General features: G+C 42.0%; 1 protein-coding gene across 3 annotated transcripts in view; it reads left to right on the forward strand.

Annotated features, from left to right (window-relative positions):
* NFKB1 (nuclear factor kappa B subunit 1) overlaps window positions 1-20,558 on the forward strand; it is a 131,241-nt gene that overhangs the window by 98,319 nt on the left and 12,364 nt on the right. For all 3 annotated transcript variants that reach the window (XM_066384707.1, XM_066384708.1, XM_066384709.1), the window contains 5 exons: window positions 5,523-5,666; window positions 6,938-7,027; window positions 8,715-8,897; window positions 11,355-11,496; window positions 15,321-15,435. In XM_066384707.1, coding sequence (XP_066240804.1) covers window positions 5,523-5,666; window positions 6,938-7,027; window positions 8,715-8,897; window positions 11,355-11,496; window positions 15,321-15,435 — 674 coding nt within the window. The remainder of the gene's footprint in view (window positions 1-5,522; window positions 5,667-6,937; window positions 7,028-8,714; window positions 8,898-11,354; window positions 11,497-15,320; window positions 15,436-20,558) is intronic.

Raw genomic sequence — 20,558 nt, forward strand, 5'->3', positions numbered from 1 at the left:
AAGTGAAACTCATGGACATAGACAAAAGTGCGGTAATTATGGGGGGAGGGGAGTAAAGAGGAACAAATACACAGTGACGAAAATGATTGGACTTTGGGTGATGGGCACATAACACAATCAGTAGTTCAGGGGAAATAGAAATGTTTACCTGAAACCTATGTACTCTTAAAAATGTCCCCCCATTAAATTTAATTTTCTAAATAAATTTTTTAAAAAGGAAAGCTGTGATTTGCTGAAGGAATTCAAGACTTCACAGACTGCAAAGTGGGCCATGGCATAAACAAAATTAGAAACCCCTGGACTAGAGGGAAGTGAGACTAGAGAGGGAGCTCAGTAAGTGATTGCCGCAGGCCCCACAGCCACGTCCTGGCTGAGGGTGTAAAGCACAAAGGTGCCCTGCAGCAGTCCACACGTGGTGGATCCTCTGATAGCAACATGTGATGAGTGATTTAAAGAGGACTTTGTTTCCCTGGAATCCATGTTATGGCAGGAGCATGTAGATGCTTCCTGAGTTTTTATTTCTTTTCTGAGGTTGTGACCTCGCCACTGATGAGTCAGATTTATAGTGTGTTCTGTGACTGGTGGTTTGAAAACACTGTCAGTAGCAGGACCTCTTTTTCCTGTCCGCATGAAATTTTATACAGAATCTCAGTGTGCAGACCTGATAGGCTCTGGTTAAAATAGGGGTGGGAAGCTCTGCCCCTTAGCCTTTCCCAGGAGCTCACTCACCTCTCTTCACTACCCCAGCCAAGAGCTGCCTGGGGTCTTCTGAAGGCTTCTGTCTGCATAAAACTGGGAAATTACTGCTTTGGATTAAACATCCATCTTCAAAAATAGACAAAGTTTTTGGACTTTCTAAGAAAAAAAAATAGATTTTTTTATCCTTAACTGTCTCCAAAATAATGCCAGTTTTTCTAACACAGAGAGAGACTCATATTTAAAAAGGAAGCCCAGATATGTATGAGCCTAGGAATATTCACAGCTGAGCTTGGTTTCTAGGCTGCTTGTCTGCCTTCCCTAGTGGTATGCGTGCAGCAAGAGAATGTGATATGGGAGGGGCGTGTTCGGATTCTGACTTTATTGCTACCCTCTCATAATTGTTATGGTAGGAGCTCTCTGATGCTGGATAGAGAAGGCAGTTCCCTGAAAGTTCAGAATCCCACCTGAATACTTCAAGCACTTACCTTTCATGCTGTCATTGACTGAAAGCTCTATGCAATACCAACAATAAAAGAAGAACCATCTGGGAAAATAAGAGTTAGCAGTAGAGCTCCACAGAAAGGATGACCATCATGTATGGTGATTGAATCATTGTGAGATTAGAACTGTTTTATTGAAGGTAACAAATTACCTTAGTCTACAAAACATTCAAGGTTATAAAATTGCAAAATGAAATAATCACAAGAAGAAATAATCACATCAGGCATGTGACTAGTCATAAAAATAGCAGGCCATTTAACATAACAGTAAGTATGTGGAAATGATTAAAACTCTACAACCCAAGGAATCATTATATACACTTCTCAGAAGTCGTTGCCCACACCTTTCACTCCCCCAACCCTGGCAGTCACTTGCTGTCTCATTGCCTAATTTTATGTTCTTCATTATTTTTATTAGTATATAAAATTGTCTTCTCTGCTAATTTATGTATCCATTATCTTCCTCCTACTTCCAGCAAGAGAAATACTCTTTAGGTCACAGATTTGGTCTCTTTTTAAATTTTTATTTATTGATTTGAGAGAGAGAGAGGAAGGGAAGTTGGAGAGAGAGAGAAACATCGATTTACTGTTCCACTTATTTATGCATTCATTGGTTGATTCTTGTATGTGCCCTGACCAGGGATTGAACCCACAACCTTGGCATGTTGGAATGATGCTCTAACCAACTTAGCTACCTAGTCAGGGAAGATTTGGTCTTTCATTTTCATTGCTACATCTCCAGCATCTAGAACAGTATGTGTCGCATAGTAGATGCTTATTAAATATCTGAGAGCTAACTTATTGACTGTACAAATTTGCCTACCTCATTTAAAAGGATAGCAACTTGTTGAAGGCCATCAAGTGGACATTAGATAAAGAAATATAGCATATTCTTCTTATTGTTGAGAATCACCCAGCCCTGAAATATGCTGCTTCTGTTGGCATTGGGATTGGCATTGGCATTCATAAAAACTTCATGGAGATGCTTGGGTCCAAGGAAGATATTTTAAATAATCAAGAGAGGGCAAGGGAAGAAAATAGTTGAGGAACTGCTTTGCAAAAAGCAAAGAAAGACTGTATGACTTTTTAGTCTAAAAAGAAAGAGATGAGGAAGAAACACTATAATCTTTAAATTGTGAAAGAGACCCTGGCCGGTTGGCTCAGTGGTAGAGCATTGGCCTGGCGTGCGGAAGTCCCGGGTTCGATTCCTGGCCAGGGCACACAGGAGAAGCACCCATCTGCTTCTCCACCCTTCCCTCTCTCCTTCCTCTCTGTCTCTCTCTTCCCCTCCCGCAGTCAGTGAGGCATCATTGGAACAAAGATGGCCCAGGCGCTGGGGATGGCTCCATGGCCTCTGCCTCAGGCGCTAGAGTGGCTCTGGTTGCAACAGTGCGATTGCCCCCTGGTGGGCGTGCCGGGTGGATCCTGATTGGGCGCATGCGGAGTCTGTGTGACTGCCTCCCCATTTCCAGCTTCAGAAAAATACAAAAAATAATAATGATAATAATAAATTGTGAAAGATGTGGTTAGGATAAATGCAAGCACCTTCACTGGCAATCTTGAACCTGAAAAGTGAGAATGAGGTACTTTTAAGGCACATGCACAGCAAAAGTGGTGGAAGCTAAACATTTATCTTTAGTAAACTCACCTGTTATCTTAAGTCATTGGTTATTAAATGAAGTGAAAATATTTTAGAGTGTTTCCCAAAGAATGGCAGCTTAATATAATGGGAGGTTCAGTAGACTTTGGATCTGATCTTCACTCTGCCCTGATCTCAGACCATCTAGTCACCTTGGCATCAGTTCCTCTGCTGTAAAAGGAGGGTTTACAGTGAGTGAGTCGCTGTCTACACTTTGGCCCCTTCTAGAGTAGGTTGATATTTCCTAGTACATCCATCCCATGGTGCCACTGTCAAAGGATAAATGAACCCAGTGTGGAAATATCATGTAATCTTCAATTCCATAGAAATTTAGACTATAGGGTTTTGTTTTGTTTTTATTAAAAAGCTTGTCACGTAGAATTTTCTTTATCAATTTTTTTTTCATTGAAATCTTAATGGCTATAGGAGAGTTAATATCTTTTTAATTGCCTTATATGCTAAATGAAATAAGTAAATCAGAAAAAGCTAAGAACTATATGATTCCACACATACACAGGATATAAAAATGAGACTCATGGACATAGACAAAAGTGAGGTTGTTACCAGAAGAGGAGAGGGGAGTAAAGAGATAGATACATGGTGGTGGAAAGTGATTTGACTTTGGGTGATGGGCTTACAACACTATCACCAGTGAAAATGCTATAGAGATGTTCACCTGAAACCTGTGTATTCTTATTGTCACCCCATTAGATTTAATTTCTAAATTTAGAAAAAAATGCATTTAAAAATTTTTCATTTTTGAGTGAAATATAACCAGTTAACATCTGTTCTATAAGTCAAAAAAAAGTACACAGCAAATACAAAATGATCTCTGTGCTCAAAAGCATGTCAAAAGATAACATTTATTTCTGAAGATGCATAAGTTGTCTGTTTCCCTCTCATGTTTCATATTCCCAATGAACTAATATTCTCTGTCAGTGCAACAGTTTATAGGATGAGTAAATAAATATGACTATTAGTTATACTACAACTGGTGGGAAGAATTTATAAATCTCCCCAAAACTTTTGATAGGGAAGTTGTTACAGTGTCTCCACTTTGAGCTCACCTCTTTCTGTGGAAGCACAGTTTCTTCAACGCTGACCCACCGTGGCTTCTTTTCTTCCTTACAAGTCTGAACATGATCAGTTTTTAAATGATGATTTTTTAAGTGCACTTTGCTACCCAACTTTCCCCTGTTTCATCTTTCACCTGCCCTGAGATGACAGCAAGATAATCAGTAAACAGCAGCATTCTTTCTAGCCGGGAGATGACAGAAACAACCGCAGAATTAGAAATAAGTGCAGATATTTCTGAACAGAAACAATGGCCACAACTGACATTAAAAGAATCAGAAATAGGACAATTGTTAAATATTGGGCTGCCCATGAAAAAAAAAGACACTGCATTGACTGTTTATTCAATTTTTTAAAAATCTTTTTTCACTCTTAAGGCCAAAGGAGAGAAGGGAGGGGGTAAATAAATAATAGGAAAATCAGAGAAGAGAAAGGGAAACAGAAAGAAGAAACAAGAATGGAACAGTAGGCTGCGAGGGCAGCGCCAGAGCTCAGAGGGGCAGTGGGCTGGCAGGAGCTCGTGAGGAGTGAGAGAAGAGTCAGACGAGCATCTAGACCTGGACAACCAAAACACTCGGCATCGCTGTATTATAGTCAAGTAGTGGTCGTGGACCTTTAGCCTTGCCTATCTCTTCAGTCACCCCGAGGGCTACAGATCCCTCTTTCATTTTACTTTTGCCATCTACCCATTTTTATTAGCATGGTGACCACTAAGGAACAGTCTCCATCACCATCTGTCTGCACTGTCTCTGCCTCTCACTTGGACTCTATTTTGTCCAGTGTACCAGTGGCAGATGAATCTTCCTAAAACACCAGCACCACACATCATTCCCCATTCAAAAACATTGGTTGGCGCCCCTGCCCATAAATTCAGTCCCTCCAGCTCATCCTCCAGGTGCTCCACGATGTGGTTCCAATCAGAGCTGTTTCTCAAGAATTGCTCAGACTAAACTTTCACTTCAGCCAAACCAGTCCACTGCTGTTTCCTAAGTACAGTACACACTCCTTTCCTTCGCTACTTTCCCTCCATGGCTCCTTCCCAGAACACCCTCCCATTGCCCTCTCCTATATAATGGTGATTCTAGGAGACTCTGTCTGGATTTTCTAGCTGCCTGGCACCTCCTCCACGTCCTTCCTTGAACTCCTGCATTTAACACATATAACATTGCAGTGCTGTCTCTCTCACTCTTTCTCCCACAACCTTAAAATTGTATTGTCGGGCTCTTGACAGCAAAGACACTATGTCATACTTCCTTGTATCCCCAGCACTTAGCTCATGGAAGATACATAATTAAAGGTATTCAGTATCTTAGTCTTCGATGAGCAATCTAGTCTGTCACTAATTTGAATGACATTGGAGACTTAAGAGACTGTTACAGAGAGGACTTGGGTGTGTACTCTTTCTGTGGTCTCTCTGAGGCTGGTTCTCAGTCTTTGTATCACTGGAATAAATATAATGCTTCTTGAAATTTGGCATCTCTTCCTCCTTGGGTGTTTTCTGTTTCCCTTTAGGACATTTAAAAATACTATCAGAATCAATATTCTTTCTGTGGCTGGTAGTGGAACTGAATCAGTCTTTTCTCCTCTGGTTTCTCTTCCTTTAACGACAGATAAAGAGGAAGTGCAGAGGAAGCGGCAGAAGCTCATGCCCAACTTCTCGGATAGTTTCGGCGGCGGCGGCGGGGCGGGGGCCGGAGGCGGAGGCATGTACGGCAGCGGCGGCGCAGGAGGGGGTGCCGGAGGCTCCGGCCCAGGTACGGAGCAGGGCTTTTCTTTCTAAAGACTTCTCGTCAGAGAACAACTCCTGTTTTTTTATAGGTTTCTCAGTTTATCTATAGGTAGATTGGCCATGATATTGAGTGTGATACATCAAATTACAACTTCACAACAAATATTTTTTCAAAGAAATACCATTTCATTTTACAACTTGTAGATAATACCAAAAGTTCTGAAAAGAGTCACCCAAGTAATTCTAGTAATTCAAAGAATTCCTCTGTTTGTATTTTGATATATCCTTTTTTGGGGGGGCATAGTTGTTTTGGTATTCTTAGGAAACATTGAAAATTATAGACAATTTGAAAATACATAAAATCCTGCCATTCAAGGTTAACTTCTAATTATTTCTGTTTATACATAATAGTATATATTTATGCATTTTCCCAAATACATCTGTGTACATCCTTATTCACAGTAATTTAATTCATTTATTTGTATTAGCTGTTTATTATCATCACATCATCATTGTGTGTAGAGAATCATTATGCTGCTTTTCCATAATGGGTTGCCATAAGCATTTCTGAAAGTAATGTAAACATTATGTAAGCATAATTTTTAAGTATTGATTTAAAAACTTGTAATAATTCATCCAGCAAACCATAACATAACTTACTGGACCATTGTTTCCTTTTCCTGTGCAAAATGTTATACTGAACTCTTCTGTGCACATTGCTTTTATTTTATTCCAGATTTTTTTAAGATTAGATTCTCTGAAGTAAAATCATTATGTCAGTGAGTATAACATGTAAAACCAGCTGCTCTCCCAAAGTTTTTTACCAGTTTATGCTTCTGCCAAAATGCATGCGAACAAACAGTGATGGCCATGTTTCTGTTCAGGAGTCGGTATATTTCTTTCTGTGTTTTGTTTGGTTCAGTTTTTGCCTCCAGAGGTTGTTTTCCTTTCTTCTGGTCTTCTGTGTCGGCAAATCTACTTTGGGTGGTGACCACTCTTCGTTAGCCTCTCCGCTCCACAGGTGTGGGAGATTTTCTCCAGCATGGATGCCCCGTGCTGCCCCAAGCCTGAGCACTGCCTGACTTGCCCAGGTGCAAATTTGCCAGAGTGGAATTCTGATTATCTGTCACCCGCCCTCTCCATGATGCATCTTAGTAAATCAACAGAAGCGCTGTGTCAGGCAAATGCCCTCCCACACCAAAGCCTGTGCTCACCTACATGGAGGACACTAAGGTTGCTGAGTCATTATAAAAAAAAATCATGCTGAGAGTTCCTTTGTTCTGCTTGTCATTTCAGGGTATGGCTTCCCCCACTATGGATTTCCAACATATAGTGGAATTACCTTCCACCCTGGAACCACGAAATCTAATGCTGGGATGAAGCATGGTAAGTAATACATCTTTTATAATTCTGAGGAAGGAAGAAAAGAATTAATGCCAAAAAAAGGATTTTTGTTGTTATTTATCACAACAACGTTATCATCTTGAAAACAATGATGAGTGCAAATAAGCTAAGAAGATGCTTTTCCAAAAAAAATATTATTTCCTGGGGAAAATTCTACTCCTGATGCTGTGTTTATACTTACATATTTATTTGGTAAATGGCATGACTAGGGGAAGAAAAGGACATTAAAAAGGGACATGTAGAGACTTGACTATTCAAACTTAAAAAGTAACCAAACTTAGCTATTATCTCCTTTTTTCAAAACACTGTACTTTTGAAAACATTTTGAATTTTATACGGATGGCCTTTTCCCATCAAATACTTCCTCTAATCAGCAGTTATCACACTGTGTATTCATAGATGACATTTCATGTCCATACTCGTGTTCCCATTGAAGAACTAATACAATGAAGTCTTCCCTTCTATTGAATGCTTGTTTTATGTCAGCTACTTTAACCTGTTTTAAGTAATCTTTATAATCACTCTGTAAGGAAAATATTAGCGTATTCATTTAACAGTCAGAGAACACTGAGGTTCAGAAGTGTTCATTCACTCACTGAAGGACATACATGTTTGTGGTAGAAGCAAGATTTGAGCCAGATCCACCCATAAAACATAGGTGCTCTCTCGTCGTGCCTGTCCAGTGACACAGGCGGATCTGGAAGAGCGCGATCTGAAACGACGCGCTGGGCAGCTCCCATGCCAGAGCATGTGAGTTGAGATCACATCTTTACAATGTACTTGGTTAACCCGCATTAAGAAAGAAAGAAGTGCTGTGTTTTTAAGAACTTCAGAAATTCCACTTTCTTGCAATTCACAGAAGACTTTTATTTCATTTTATCCCTTACAAAGAAACAGAAGAAATGTAAGTTTTTAGGAGTATAAAAAAATCTTTTTTAATATCTTAAAAGTTCTCATCACAAGAAAAAGTTTTTGGCAACTCTGTATGCTGATGGATATTAACTAGATTTATTGATTAATGATCATTTTGTAATATATACAAATATCAAATCAGTATGTTGTACACTTGAAATTAATAAAATGCTATATGTCAGTTACACCTCAATTTTAAAAAACTTGTTTAGAGCTGAACCAGGTAGTGGCACAGTCGATACAGTGTCCCCAGAGACATTGTGCACCCAGGTTCAAAACCCCAACGTCACCAGCTTGAGCACAGGTTCATCCAGCTTGAGTACAGGGTCACCAGCTTGAGCGCAGGGTCACTGGCTTGTGTGTGGGGTCTTAGACATGATTTCATGGTCACTGGCTTGAGTCCAAGGTCGCTGACTTGAGCAAGGGATCACTGGCTCAGCTGGAGTCCCCCCTCCTTCAAGGCACACATGAGAAAGCAATTGATGAACAACAAAGGTGCTGCAACTATGAGTTGATTCTTTTCATTTCTTTCCCTTCCTGTCTCTGTCTCTGCTTTTATCTCTCTCTCTCTTTAAAATAAAAAATAAATAAATAAATAATTTAGAAGTAGAGTTTTTAGAAGTGAGAGTTCTAAGCATGTTACTTATGACCATTTTTAAAAAGAATTTTAAAATAGCCAACCTCCATTGTAACAGTGAATTATAACTTAATAAATTGATTTTATTGAGAAAAGCTGATATTTTTGCTTTTATCTTAGGAACCATGGACGCCTCATCTGAAAATGACCCCGATGGTTGTGACCAGAGTGATGACAGAGAGGCTGTAAGTCTATCTGGGAAAGTAACTGCAGCCACAGAACAAGAGAAGTGGGCCGGCCACGGGGACGATGTTACTCTGACGCAGACGAAGGGAGTGAAGGAAGAGAGTGCTAGGCTTCAGGGTGAGTGAGTACACGGATGGTTGCGTTGTGTGGTCAGTGCCAGGTGTAGAAGTGACTTCCAGAAGACAGGTTTATTTTGTTGTTAATGTTAACCTGAAGATGATAATGTCAGTATCTAGTTCACTGTGCTCTCCAGAGTCCTGTATGCCTTTTAAAAAGCATGTGCCGGCCCTGGCCAGTTGGCTCAGCGGTAGAGCATCGGCCTGGAGGGCGGGGGACCCGGGTTCGATTCCGGGCCAAGGCACATAGGAGAAGCACCCATCTGCTTCTCCACCCCCCCCTCCTTCCTCTCTGTCTCTCTCTTCCCCTCCTGCAGCCAAGGCTCCATTGGAGCAAAGATGGCCCGGGCGCTGGGGATGGCTCCTTGGCCTCTGCCCCAGGCGCTAGAGTGGCTCTGGTCTCGGCAGAGCGATGCCCCGGAGGGGCAGAGCATCGCCCCCTGGTGGGTAGAGCATCGCCCCTGGTGGGCGTGCCGGGTGGATCCCGGTTGGGTGCATGCGGGAGTCTGTCTGACTGTCTCCCCGTTTCCAGCTTCAGAAAAAAAAAAAAAAAAAAAGCATGTGCCACGTAATTTTATTCACACTGGGATTTCCATTTTCCTAGTGTTATCTTTGAATATAAAATACAAAAACTTACATATGCATTCTCCAGTTATAATCATGAAGTTTTAGAGCAGCGGTTCTCAACCTGTGGGTTGTGACCCCGGCGGGGGTCGAACGACCAAAACACAGGGGTCACCTAAAGCCATTGGAAAATGCGACCCACAGGTTGAGAACCGCTGTTTTAGAGTATCATGAGATATAATCTAATTTGTTTCTACCAAAAATAATACAGAACAGTTTCTATAACACCTGATGCCCTTTTTAAAGAATTAGAATTGGGAGGGGCAGTGTATTTTTGTGTGCATTTTGAACCAGTGCTCTTTAGAGTATATATCAGGAGTCTAGGTCATCCTAGATTGTATTCAGAAGACTTTCTATAAAGGGGAAGATAGTAAATATTTAGACTTGGCGGCCACATGTGGCTTCATTGCATAGAGAACAAACCCTGCTTAAGTAGGGCGCCATGTAAACACAGGCCACTCACAGGGTTTGGTCCACAGGCCACAGTTCACCTTTCCTGGCCTGTAGGAAACAAACTATAAAAACACCAGTAGCTCATGAAAAGTCTGTCTGTCTGTGGCAGAGACTGTGTTTTTTGACACTATCTAAGGCAGTGGTCCCCAACCCCTGGGCCGGTCCGTGGGCCATTTGGTACCGGTCCGCAGAGAAAGAATAAACAACTTACATTATTTCCATTTTATTTATATTTAAGTCTGAACCATGTTTTATTTTTAAAAAACAACCAGATTGCCTGACTGGGTGGTGACACAGTGGATAAAGCGTCGGACTGGGATGCGGAGGACCCAGGTTCGAGACCCCGAGGTCTCCAGCATCGCCATCTTGAGCGCAGGCTCATCTGGTTTGAGCAAAGCTCACCAGCTTGGACCCAAGGTCGCTGGCTCGAGCAGGGGGTTACTCGATCTACTGAAGGCCCACGGTCAAGGCACATATGAGAAAGTAATCAATGAATAACTAAGGCGTCGCAACGAAAAACTAATGATTGATGCTTCTCATCTCTCTTGTTCCTATCTGTCCCTATCTATCCCTCTCTCTGTCTCTATAATAATAATAATAATAATAATAATAATAATAAACATTATTAAAAAAAAAAAAGACCAGATTCCCTCTGTTACATCCGTCTAAGACTTACTCTAGACGCTTGTCTCGGTCACATGATACATTTATCCGTCCCACCTTAGAGGTCGGTCCGTGAAAATATTTTCTGACATTAAACCGATCCGTGGCCCAAAAAAGGTTGGGAACCTTTGATCTAAGGAATGAATTGCTCAAGACTCCAAGAAGGATTATTTCACCAAGAGATTGAGTATTTACAAGTACAGCAAAATATACTGCTCACAAAAATTAGGGGATATTTCAAAATGAATATGAAGTGATAAAAAGAAACATTTGATTTTTTTTATTAAACAAGAACATCATAAAAGCAAATAACAAGTCAAAGAAATTTGTTCTATTATGCAAATGAGATGCAAAACTAACATTTCATTGGTGAAAATGCACTATCCAAAAGGCTGAAAGTACTAGAGTATCTGCATGTTTTCTGATCCTCTAATTTTTGTGAGCAGTGTACAATCAACATTATTTGGAGATTTATTGTTCCTTTTAAAATAACAGACATCTCTGAACTTCTTTCTCCTTAAAAACTGTACATAGATTTTTGAGACCAGCCTCGGTGATTGATAGCGAGCCAACGTTCAGTTGTGCGCTCAGTGCATGAGTACGGAAAGGAGGATGTGTGTCGAGGTGTCAGAACACTGATGCCGATGGCTCTGACCTCACGCCGTGCCTGTAGAGCAAGTATAGGAAACTCAGCTGTGTTGTGGTCATTGCCTTGCAGATCAGCTCTTCCTAGAGAAGGCCATGCAGCTCGCCAAGCGGCACGCCAATGCCCTGTTTGACTACGCGGTGACCGGAGACGTGAAGATGCTGCTGGCCGTCCAGCGCCACCTCACTGCCGTGCAGGATGAGAATGGGGACAGGTAAGGCAGGGCTTCTGTACGAAGGGCTGTCGTGGGGTAGGGAAGAGAGATGATCATGTATGCATACTGGCTAGTGAAAAGAAGACTTGATCAAAATTATTGGATCCTGTACCTGGAACACTCTCACAAGGAAAAAAAAATGTGTCAGTAAGATGGAGTGGCATAATTTACGGCTTCTGTCCTGTGGCTTTCCACCTCCTGGCCTCTAGAAGAGCTGGAATGTTCATGAAAAAGTGCCTTCTGGGCAAGAAAACTAAAATGTGTTAGGAATATTCCTTTTTGAAAAGCTTTGCTTTATTCATGGAAATAACATTTGGAATAATATTTATTAAACAAATACTTAGAATAATAGTTTTTGCTTTATTTATTGGAATAATAAAAATTAGAATAATATAATAATAAAATTTGGTCCTAGCAAATCTCTAAAGCACTTGTTATCCCAACTGTGTATCTGTGATGATAGTTTACTCAGTAGAAAGAAAGCCCAGTAAAGACACCATAGTCAATGGCCACACCACTGAGCATTCCCGATCTCGACTGATCATGGATGTTTAAGCTGGATCAGGCCTGGTTAGTACTTAGATGGGAGACTGACTACCAGGGAATACTGGGTGCTGTAGTCTTAAAAAGAAAAAGAAAAGGAAAAAGACAGCGCAACAACAAAATGATTGAGGCAAATGTCATTCTTTCCCAGTTACTGGTTTCTTCTCTACTGCCTCTGATAATGATCACCGCCAGCCTATAACTGGCTCAGACTCGTGACTGCTCTAACCCACATTGTATGGGCATCTAACATTCCCAACACCATGCCTTCCATTCCTACTGCGACTGAGCTTATATTTGCAAAGCCACCTGGCTTCTTTCTAAAACCGTTCTCTTTGTCCTTTCATTGAGACTTCTAAAATGATCTCAGCAGCCTATAAAAATAGCAAGAGACAGCAACTCTCAGATTAAAGTCAAATGCCTGATGTAAAACCTTCCTAAAATAGTGTTAACAATGAGAAATCCTTTTCCGTGGAAGAGCTCTTGAGTGCTATGTTTTAAACCTCAGTTTAAAAGCTGAACCAAGTGCTTTAGGAAAGTGCCAGCCTCAGGTTTTCAGACAGACCTTTGTTCTTGTCCCTCGCAGCGTAACCAAGGATGTGGTGTGACCACTGGCCTTGTTATACAGTATGAGAGGAACCGGGACTGCCTTCTCTGTGTAATGCCATGCACAGCAGAATGTTTTTTAACAGGGTTAAATTATCCAATTAGCATTCAGTAGCATATAACCACAAGAGAAAGCAGTTAACCAGGGCAGGACAGCAGCATTTTAAGTGACAGTTTTAGGGACCTGCTGAATTGACGAGACTAAGAAAGACAGCACATACCAGTTAGAAAGGGACTGCTAGTGTTTGTAGGGAGGATTGTGGAAAGAGATACCAGGTGTGTGATTCCAGCGTGTGCACTTAGGGGAGGCCGTGGACAGAGATAGAGGGCCGAGGAGGTGGCCTTCTGCCCCAGCAGGAGAACAGTCCTCGAGTCCCCTCCAAGGACCCCAGACACACTCATGTCGGCATGCTCTCGGAGCTTCCCGCAGCGAGAGGCCAGGGGGCTGAGACTTGAGACCAAAGAGGAGTGAGTCCTCAGAAAAATGCAGACAAGGGGTACCTTTTGGTCTTCACAGCTCAGTCCTCTTGTTTCACTGAGCTTGTCATATGCAGCTAATAATCTGAATCCTGTGGCTATTAGTCATCACAGAAAATACAACAAAGAAAAAAATAATAAAACTTCTGGTACCGGGGAAATTCCCATGAGGGTGTGAGGATTTATGGGGGAGGGGAATGTACTTCTGCTATGAAATGCTGAGCTGCACATGGAAATTTTTAGGCTGTTTTTGAAGTGCGGCCTTTTTCTTGGTATGTGTGCATCATGTCTGCGTCACAACTTCAGGCCTTTTTCAGAAGTCTTCCAGCCTCACATTTCAAGGGACAGTAGTGAAACTCTGAAACCATTCATTTAAAAATGTATCCCAAGTGATGGAGCCAGTTTGGTTTTCGAGGCCTGCCTGTGCCAATGTCAGACCCAGGAAAGCTACATGCAATCACTAAGAAAAAGGCCTGGGTAAAATGGCACCCACTGTCTTTAGAGCACACACAGCCTGCGCCTCAAGTCCCAGAGGTACTGCCATCAGGTGATGCTGTGGGTGGCCCTGCATCACAGTCTGCCCATCCTTTAGAGCAGGGGTCCCCAAACTACGGCCTGCGGGCCGCATGCGACCCCCTGAGGCCATTTATCCGGCCCCTGCCGCACTTCTGGAAGGGCACCTCTTTCATTGGTGGTCAGTGAGAGGAGCACATTGACCATCTCATTAGCCAAAAGGAGGCCCATAGTTCCCATTGAAATACTGGTCAGTTTGTTAATTTAAATTTACTTGTTCTTTATTTTAAATATTGTATTTGTTCCTGTTTTTTTTTTGTTTTGTTTTTTTTTTTACTTTAAAATAAGATATGTGCAGTGTGCATAGGGATTTGTTCATAGTTTTTTTTTATAGTCCGGCCCTCCAACGGTCTGAGGGACAGTAAACTGGCCCCCTGTGTAAAAAGTTTGGGGACCCCTGCTTTAGAGGATCCATCCTCTAAATGTTCACTTACAACTCTTTGGAGCAGTACACATGTGCCCCTAAAGCAGGATTAAGAGATTAAGGGGTTGAGAGATGACTTTGGAAGAAGACGGACAATCTTGAGCTCAAATCCCAGCCTCACTACTCACTGGCTCTGTTGACTCAGGTTGAGTTAAACTATACCTATAAATCTCAGTTTCACCTAGCTTGTCAGATTGTTGTTACGATAAATGAGATAATGTATGTCAAGTGTTTAGCATAGTCTGGTGAATAGATGCTCTAAACAAACAGTAGCCTCTTTCATTGTTGTTATCCAACTAATTTTAATGGTAAGTTTTTTTAACAATTTAAAAAAAAAGGAGTGATGCTTGGCAACCACCATTATTTTTTACCTCGTTAGTGTAAGTCCCTAGGCTCCCTCTGTCATCCTTGTTTTTCGTGCCGAAACTGTGTGCGGGGCCTAGCAGGCTGACCCCGAGAGAACCGCCTCCGAGCAGGTCACAGGCCGGGGAACGAGAAGCGTGTATAGAAAACTGTAGTTGTGCCCCCACGCGGTCAACTTGAGGGGAGACAACTGGCTCTGCCTGGGCAGTTGGTAAAGTCTTCTCCGGGAATGGAAGGTTTGAACCAGAAATTGAAGGATGGAGAGACACTGTCCAGGCAAAGACGAGGGAAGCAAAACCATCTGAGGCAGAGGGGATATTTGAGAGGGAGAAATATGTCTGCCTTGTTCCCTCAGAAATTTGTCTTGAGAGTCTTAAAAAGCTACCACACTGTAGTTTGCAGGATGGAGGCAGGGCTGGGTGAGGTAGCTACCGCTTCGGAACAGAGCCAAGTTCAGGCATTTTACATGCGTCCTCCGTGTGTCAGGGACAGCCAGGGAAACGTTAGGGGGAAATGCCCGGGACCCATAGCACAGAGGCAGAGTTCGGATTTGAACTCAGCTGTCTCTGCCTCAAAGCTCAGGTGCCTTTCCACCTCAAGGGGTCACCTGAATGTCCCCAGAGACAAGACAGGCACCATAAATGAGTGTAGAAGACTTGAGGAGGCAAAAGGGCCTCCTCACCTTAGATTGAGACATTTTGTAGATTCAAAACATTTGGAGGCCAAAGAAAACTAGGTATGATAGCCAGATGCAGTGTACAGTCTAATCATATCTTAGGAATCTTTTGTTGTTTTTGTTAACACTTTAATTGATACTGCCATTATATTTTTGTTCCAGTGTCTTACACTTAGCAATCATCCACTTTCACACTCAGCTGGTGAGGGATCTGCTGGAAGTCACATCTGGTTTGGTTTTGGATGACATTATCAACATGAGAAATGATCTCTATCAGGTATGCAGAAATATCAGGGCTACAACTGAAAAGTCTATAGTTTGTATATACGTGTGTGTGTGTGTGTTATTTCTGATAATGTTAGCAATAGAAAAACATACAAAACATCTTTGCAGGTAATATCCTAAAAACCCATCACTTGGATGTTCTTTAACAAGCTAGGTGCTTTGATCTGTGGGTGTAAGAGCACTCACTCCGCAGTGACCCTGCTGGAGGAAGGGAACTCTAAACTGTACAAGCCATCAGAATCGATCCATTTGAGAAAGAGAACCTAGTGTAAATGCATCACATCTGTCAAAAAAAATAAAACTGAGCCTGCGCAGACAGTGGTGCAGTGGATAGAGCATCGGACTGGGACGCAGAGGACCCAGGTTCAAAACCCCGAGCTCGCCAGCTTGAGTGAAGGCTCATTCTGGTTTGAGGACAGTTCACCGGCTTGAGCCCAAGGTCACTGGCTTGAGCAAGGGGTCACTTGCTCTGCTGTAGCCCCCTGGTCAAGGCACATATGAGAAAGCAATCAATGAACAATTAAGGTGCCGTAACGAAGAATTGATGCTTCTCATCTCTCTCCCTTCCTGTCTGTCCCTATCTGTCCCTCTGTTTCCGTCACACACACACACATACACACACACACACAGAATAAAATTGAAAAAGGTTAAGTTTGAAAAGCCAATAATTTCCAAGAATTTTGAAGTCTGCTGAAACACATTTTGACAACCTTTAAATGTATAACAAAAGGTGCTGATGAAATCAGAATATAAAAAGATGGGGGGGAAAAACCAGAAAGACAGCTCAAAGTGAGGAAAACAGGAAACACTGACAAGTTTTGCCCAAATCAGGTGTCAATAAAAATTAGGCAGCTCAGAGCAACTAGAATAACTCTGTTAAGGAGGTCTTTGGATGCGGAGAGAAGTTAGGGGGAGCCTCAGTGAGGCGCCCTGATGGGCAGGTGCAGATGTCAGGTGAGGAAAGGAGATTAAAACTGCTTGGATAGAACCAGCACCTGGAAGCTGCGTGCTGGCAGCCCCGAGACCTGGGCCAGCCTCTGGCTGAGGGCTCACCCGCTGCACGGGCTAGAGGTGAGGAGGGCTCGCTTCCCAGGGCTTCCCCCGGGCCGGCCTCTGGCTGAGGGCTCACCCGCTGCACAGGCCGGAGGTGAGGAGGGCTCCACTTCCCAGGGCTTCCCCACCTCTCTGGGCGCTGTCCTCGCCCCTCCAGGGTTCTGCACCGTCTGCTGCTCTCACCCCTACTCCTGTTTCCTCCTTTCCTTCCCTCAGCCCAGAGGGACCACCCAGCCCTCCTTGGCCTAGATGGTGGGCTTGGAGGCTTGATTCAAGCATCTGCTTCGCTCTAAAAACATGTACAATTATTTACATGATAAAGGGCCTGTTCCAGTTCTTAATTTTTTAAGCAGGTGATATGAATCATTTTTATTTCCTCAAAGCAAAAGTGCTGAAATGTTTCCATGTAGTTGTCAATAGATTTTTATCTGTTAATAAGTGTGTCCTGGAAAGGCAAAATAAAAATTTCCCATTGGATGTAAGGGCCAATGAAGTGAGGGATTCCTCACTAACTCAATATAAAATAACTAGGGTGAAATCTCATTTCGGATGTACTACATCAGTGGTAGTCAACCTGGTCCCTACTGCCCACTAGTGGGCGTTCCAGCTTTCATGGTGGGCGGCAGCGGAGCAACCAAAGATAGATTTAACTATAGTAAGTTGTTTTATAAAGATTTATTCTACCAAACAGCAAAAATCCGACATAAAGTACTTGGTAAGTAATTATTATTATATGCTTTAGCTTGCTGTAACTCTGCTTTATAACTTTTATAAAGTAAAGTTACTTCCCTACTTTATAAATCAACATTACTGTGGAACCTGTGGGCAGTTAGAAAATTTTACTACTAACAGAGATACAAAAGTGGGCGGTAGGTATAAAAAGGTTGACTGCCCCTGTACTACATTTAAATGATATCTTCTCCAAATACCTGTCATACCATCTTGAGGGTTGTTGGTATTTGGAAAGTCATTTAGCCCATAAAGCTTGATTCTGTTAGGCTTTTGGACTGACTTCCTTTTCACCATCACAAGTATACAAGTCAGACTAGAAATGGAACATTGTCACTTCTTGGTCCTCCTTTCAAAGTCTGCTTTAACTTCACTGCCTGTAGGTCAGATTCCAGGAATTGCTTCTTTTTCTGTTTGTAAATGGGACCTGCAAAGGACACAGAACAAGAGGACTAGCAGTTGTAGTTTACTGTGTGCTGAAGTCCTTACTGTATCGTTCGGTTACATACGCTGAGAGTCCAGTGTGTAGAGACAAAAGCCCTGAAACCACCACCTTTGACACTCTGAGCCTCTGAGTCAGGGACTCTTGAGCAAATATAGGCCCATTCTTTCCCTCCCTCACTACTATTCTAGTTCATGGGCAAGGATTTTTGATCCCCTGGTATGATTTCTTGGCCTCAAACGCATACCCAGTGTCAACTTCTGTTTGAAAGCTGAAAACCACTAAGACTTGGCCTCTCGTTTATCTGCCGTAAAGGTTCCCGTAAACTCTTCTTGATGAGAAATTGAACAGCTCTCTAAGTCGTTTGGGTTATTTGGTAATCATCTTAAACATCTTCCCAAAATACCTTTCTCTAATCTTAGTACATTTCTGTGCCCATCTGTCATGATTAAATCACTCTTCCCACCCACTCTCTAGAGACACACTCAAAATAGTCCATATCCATAGAGCTAAGAGTTCTCTGAAAATATTTGACTCTTTTCCCTTTAAACCCACTTTTCCTCTCCCCTCCCCTCATCTCAACGTAGACAACCACTCCAGTGTGTTTGATATGGATTTTTTATTTGCATATATTCCTAAAAAACATTAGTGAGATTTTTTTTTTGTGCATGTATTTTCTTATGTTTTTAATTATTATAAATATAATAGATATTGGTAGCTTTTAAAATGGCACAGAAAGGCCCTGTCTGGTAGCTCAATGGACAGAGCTTTGGCCCAACGTATGGATATCCCAGGTTTGATCCCTGGGCAGGGCACACAAGAGAAATAACCATCTGCTTCTTTCTCCTCCCTCTCCCCCTTCTCTCTTTCCCTCCAACAGCCAGTGGCTCACAGGTTCAAGCATTGGCCCCAGGCACTGAGGATGGCTCAGTTGGTCCAAGCAGCAGCCTCAGGTGCTAAATATAGCTCAGTTGACTCAAGCATGGCCCCAGACTGAGGTTGACGGGTGGATCCCGGTTGGGGTACACACAGGAGTCTGTTTCACTATCTCCCCCACTTCAGTAAATAAATAAATAAATAAATAATAAAACGGCACAGTAGGGTGTGAATTCCTCGGAGAACCCAGGTGCCCTCCCTGGCAGCGTACCAAGTCTCCCAGCCCCACTCGCAAATATAATTGTGGTGTTTTTAAGTATTTCCCACATATCAGCTACATAAACATATAAACTTTATTTTTTTTATTTTTCAATTAGAGTTGACATACACTTTTATACACTACTGTGTACACTATTATAGTGACACACTATTTCACATATACAACATACATGATTAGACATTTAAATAATTTATAAAATGATCACCCTGAAAATTCTAGTATCCGTTTGACACAATATATAGTTGTTACATTATTGACTCTATTCCCTGTGCTGTACTTTATTTCAGCCCCATAAACTGTTTTTATAATTGGCAATTTGTATATCTTAATCACTGAAATAGGTAGATATTTTAGCATATCCTCACATACGATCCACATGTGGATCATGTTATTATATCTATACTGTGGTCCTGCTCCCGTTAACCTTTCCTTTCCCATTTGAACTTTGATGTAATTATAGATTCATCGGTGGTTGCAAAATATGTAGCAGAAGGTCCCATGTACCTTCAGCTAGTTTCCCCTATGATAACATCTGGGTGATAAGTTCAGTGTCAAAACCAGGAAATTGACATTGATACAATCCACAGATCTTACTCGGGTTTCACCACTTTTACGTGTACTCATTTGTGTGCGTCTGTATAGTTTTTTATGCATGTATTTTAAAAATGCATTAGTGGCTTCGTGCTACGTCACTAGATTTCTGCCTTCTTTCTTTATAGGATTTACCCATGCACCTGTGTGTAGCGCTAGTTCGTTGTTTCTGTTCCTGAGGAGAATCCTATAGGGTCCATCCTCCTCCTGTAATGTACCTATTCCCAGTAGTGGACACTTAGCCAGCTTCTTGCTTCCCACCCCTGTAGACAGTACTGTGATGAACGTCCTCACCCAGGCCCCTTTGTGGATGTGTATCATTCGGTGTATATGTAAGAGTTAGGCTGCATTTGTCTACTTGGCTCTGAAGAATATTTGCATGTGGCCTGGATCCCTATATTGTGTAAGATATCATCCTGGGGTTTAAGATCTAAAGCCTGAAATATCATAGAAAACCTTTGGTGGGACCTTGGGAGAAAACTTTTAAAAAACAGAACAAAATAAAAAAATCCTCTCATGGTAGAGAATTTGTATGCTATGAGAAAGAATTATATTGAAACTTCAGATAATTCCTAATCTCTGAATGCTATAAGATGTTATCATCTCTGATCGTCTTTTCTCATTCTACTTGTTTTCCATTTTCCATTTTCCCCAAATAGCATTTCTGATTAGTAAACACAGCTTTTATTTACTTACTTGTTTTTTTTTTAGAGGAAGGCTTTTAGCCAAGAGCCTACATATCTAGTTTTGAGGATATCATTTCATTTCAAGCTGGGATATAGTCCTAAAAGACAAAAAAGATAAAAATAAAGGGGAAAATGGAAATTTGGCCAAAAATTCCACCTTGTTTCTGCTGGATTCAGTAATGACTGAGACGGAGACTTCAGCAGCAGAGTGTGTTTAGCCCCAGTTCTTGCGTGCTGTGGCCGCGTGCTGTGGCCACGTGCACCAGCCCCGGGCTGTGGGCTGCCGCTGCTGTGGTCCCTGCCCCGTGAGAGGGAAAGTGTAAGCAAACTGTCACCAGACAGGCTACTTCACAAGCTCCTGTGAAATAGACTGGTTAATATAAAAATACTATATTGCTGTTCTCTGTCAGTGACCTCAGTTCTTTGAAAGATACTTTTGTGGTTGTGTTTGTCTTACT

This window comes from Saccopteryx leptura, chromosome 5 (assembly GCF_036850995.1).
Source record: "Saccopteryx leptura isolate mSacLep1 chromosome 5, mSacLep1_pri_phased_curated, whole genome shotgun sequence".
NCBI classification, from domain to species: domain Eukaryota; kingdom Metazoa; phylum Chordata; class Mammalia; order Chiroptera; family Emballonuridae; genus Saccopteryx; species Saccopteryx leptura.